The sequence below is a fragment of the Monopterus albus genome, unplaced genomic scaffold, assembly GCF_001952655.1.
Source record: "Monopterus albus unplaced genomic scaffold, M_albus_1.0 scaffold268.1, whole genome shotgun sequence".
Classification (NCBI taxonomy): Eukaryota; Metazoa; Chordata; class Actinopteri; order Synbranchiformes; family Synbranchidae; genus Monopterus; species Monopterus albus.
Window position 1 is genome coordinate 280,319 of NW_018128148.1, and position 3,327 is coordinate 283,645.

At 47.4% G+C, this 3,327-nt stretch overlaps 1 protein-coding gene across 5 annotated transcripts in view; it reads left to right on the forward strand.

Annotated features, from left to right (window-relative positions):
- Positions 1–3,327, forward strand: part of dgkd (diacylglycerol kinase delta) — a 55,810-nt gene that overhangs the window by 35,205 nt on the left and 17,278 nt on the right. For all 5 annotated transcript variants that reach the window (XM_020621814.1, XM_020621813.1, XM_020621812.1 and 2 more), the window contains 3 exons: positions 477–795; positions 869–1,036; positions 2,245–2,373. In XM_020621814.1, coding sequence (XP_020477470.1) covers positions 477–795; positions 869–1,036; positions 2,245–2,373 — 616 coding nt within the window. The remainder of the gene's footprint in view (positions 1–476; positions 796–868; positions 1,037–2,244; positions 2,374–3,327) is intronic.

A 3,327-nucleotide genomic window follows, 5' to 3' on the forward strand; every position in this document is an offset into this window, starting at 1 on the left:
GTTTGGAGCTACGACTCTTGCGAACTGTCACCCAGCCACCTGTCTGAGATCCCGGCTGCTCGGGAAGCTGTGGGGGGCGGCTAGCTTGGGCTAAGCTACGTCTAGGAGGCTCCACACCGACTACATGGGCATAGCTAACAGGGCTGTTCTCCATGGTGTGGAGCCGCGCTTCTAAGTCTGTGAGCCTCGCCTCCAATGCTGCTAGCATCTGACATTTATTACAAGTACCATTATCACTAAAGGACGCAGAGGAATAACTGAACATGCGACACTCTGAGCAAGAGAAAGGAGGAGAGGAAGAGGGGGAAGCCATAGCTCTCGATTAAGCTACTAGCTTAGCTAGCTTCTAAACTAGCCGACCTAAAGTAGCAAGTTAAATTTGGTAGTTAGCAAGAACTTCTGCAAAACAAGTGCTTTAAGTGGTGCAACTGTATGTTGTCAGCGTGTGTGCTGTTCTGACTACCTCTCTGTCCCAGTGTGGCATCCTGAAGGAGAAACTGGACTCTCTGTTGAAGACTCTGAACGAGGAATCTCGGGCCTCCACTGTCCTCCCCCCAGCCCCTCCCCCCACCATTGCTGAGGAGCAGGAGGAAGCTGAGGGGGTCGTACTGCCTCGTCCTCTCCATCATCATCATCACCATCATCATCATCATCATCCTCACACCCCCCGCTCTCCACGGACCAACACCTCGTCTTCCTCTGCAGTGGCCATCTTTAAACCCAGGGAGCAGCTGATGCTGAGAGCCAACAGCCTGAAAAAAGCCATCCGACAGATCATCGAACACACGGAGAAAGGTATGAAACAGGGACCAGGTGTACTGGCAGTATTACTGTACCAGTGGGTATTAGACTGTGCTGTGTGTTCCAGCGGTGGACGAGCAGAACGCTCAGACGCAGCAGCAACAGGTGTTCTCTCTGGGCCGAGCCAAAGAAGATGAGGGCCTGGTGGAGGAGGAAGAGGAGGAGGAGGAGGTGGAGGAGGATAAGATGTCGCTGCAGTTGTCCTACAGTGCCAAGCTCCGCAACACACGCAGAAGTCAGTAATACTGCTACTAGTGCTGTCACTACTACTTTGTTCCCTTCACAAACCAAACCAGAGCTGATGTCAGCTTCTCCTCAGTGTCTTCACTCCACTGTTAATAAGGTTCAGTACAGCTTTGTGCTCCTGTGGGGTTTTCTATACAGCACCCTGACACACACAAGAAACAGGAAGAAACACTGCACCTCAGGGCACTTTATATAGTAAGATCTAGACCTTACTATTTTCATTATTAGTATGATATTATCATTATTATGGAAAGAAGCCCAACAAACCCCCCTGAGCAAATCAAAAATCAAACCAAATCTGTAAGCTTGAAGAAGAGTGGTAACAAATTCAAGAAGTGTAAATATCCAAACAATTTACACACAGTGTAATGAAACCACACAGAAGAGTTGAGACAGGATTGTTTCAGCTGTAAATATGGATCTTAGCTTTTGAATAAACAAGAATTTTTTTGTTTTCCATATTATTACACTTGAAGATGACACAAACGTGCCATCGAGATACATAACATATTGACACAACTTAGTGTCTCTTCACATGTAACCTAGAGCGGTGTCTTTGTGATGGCCTTTATAAACAGTCTATTGGTTCCTTTTCTCATTAATTCTCAGAAGGTGTGAATCTTTCTGACATCATCTTTGGAACAGATGTTTCTCTGACAGACTGTAAACAAATAACTCAGTAGACTGTGAATGAAAGATGGATGAAAACTGGTTGAAACATGTTTTTAGTAAAATTATTTGAAGTGTAAATGTGGTTTTATAAAGACTAGGAGGTAAATTCTGTCTACACTTTGAGGTTCATGTTTCACTTCAGCTGAGGTGCACATCAGCATTTCTGCATGCTGTACACGTTAAAAACTGTCATGCAGCAGGATTACTGCAATGCTTTAAAACCTGAGTCTAAGGTGTCCCAGCAAAGCCAGTCACCAGTTCCCACTCTTCCCACTGGTCTGACAGCACTGATCAGGGCTCTATTCTGCCCAGATGAACTCGGTCTGCTCTTCAGCTGATCCAGCAGATTTCATCAGCCATGGCTCTGTCCAGTAGTCTGGCTGGTGCTCCCTGTGATTCAGTGTGGGATGAGCAGTGATACAGTTCTGGACACTGAGGAGTCCAGATAGGTTTCATCTCTTACTGTAAATATATCATATTTACATTATGTAATATATGTCTGATCACTGCTCTCTTTGTCCTCAGTCAGTAAGGCACCCTGTGAGAAGTTGATCAGCAAAGACAGCCTGTCGCTGGGCAGCTCCACATCACTTCCAGTTCAGACAGGAAGTAGGGAGAACATGCCCATGCTCAACACAAAGATCCTTTATCCTGGTAAGACGATCTGAGGTCAGAAATGAAGTTGACACACTGTGCATGAAGAAGAGGAGAAACAACTGTTATTGTCCAGGTGTTAGTGCTTATGCTAATCATAACATGTGAACAGAATAAATCAGCTTGTTTTCTGCAGCAGTTTGTTACCAAGTGTCAGTAGTTGGCAGATCTCTCTCAAGCCGTGTCTATACTGCAAGCGTGTCAGTTACATTTTTGAGACATGGCATGTCACATGACCTGAATGCCCCTTATATTAATCAGCTCAGCTGTCTACACTGCCTGTATGTCAGCTTGCGTATCACTTGTGCTTTATGGCTGATGATTGTGGCGTTTTTAATTGTTGGTGTATCAAGGACTGAGTCTCTGCTGGTGTATGATCGCCAGTTCCTTTTGGACCTTCAATTTAAGGGCGGGGATCCATGTGTGCTTGGACGTGACAGATGAGGAACTGTTCCCCCGGTTTTATCGGGGATCCCGGCTTATTTGCTCCGGGCCTCGGCCTTGTTCCCCTGGCGGAACCGTTTCCGTCGGCGGGGGCAGCGTAGTGGGCGGTTGGTGAGACTAAAGGCTCATCTTACATACTCATCGTCTAGCTCCTGGAGGGGCTGGAGACCTTATCCAGGGTCTATGGTGCCACGGCATGTAATGGATCCTAACCATGGCTACCTGGGGTTTGTTGTGGGTGGGGACGAGGGGCCGCGGCCCAGTGGGCCTTGCCCCTCTCGGCTTCACCTGCGTGGGGTGGATCTTTATGCTTTGAAGCCGCTTCGACCGGTTTCGCAACCGGTGATACCTCAAGCCCGGGACCTGGCCAGGTTTGGCCTGGTGAATGTCCGCTCGCTGAGGAACAAAACCTTTATTTTAAGGGACTTTTTTAACTCTATGGATTTGGATCTTCTCTTTCTCACAGAGACTTGGGTGGATGCCGGGGGTTTTAGTGGTTTTACGGACTTC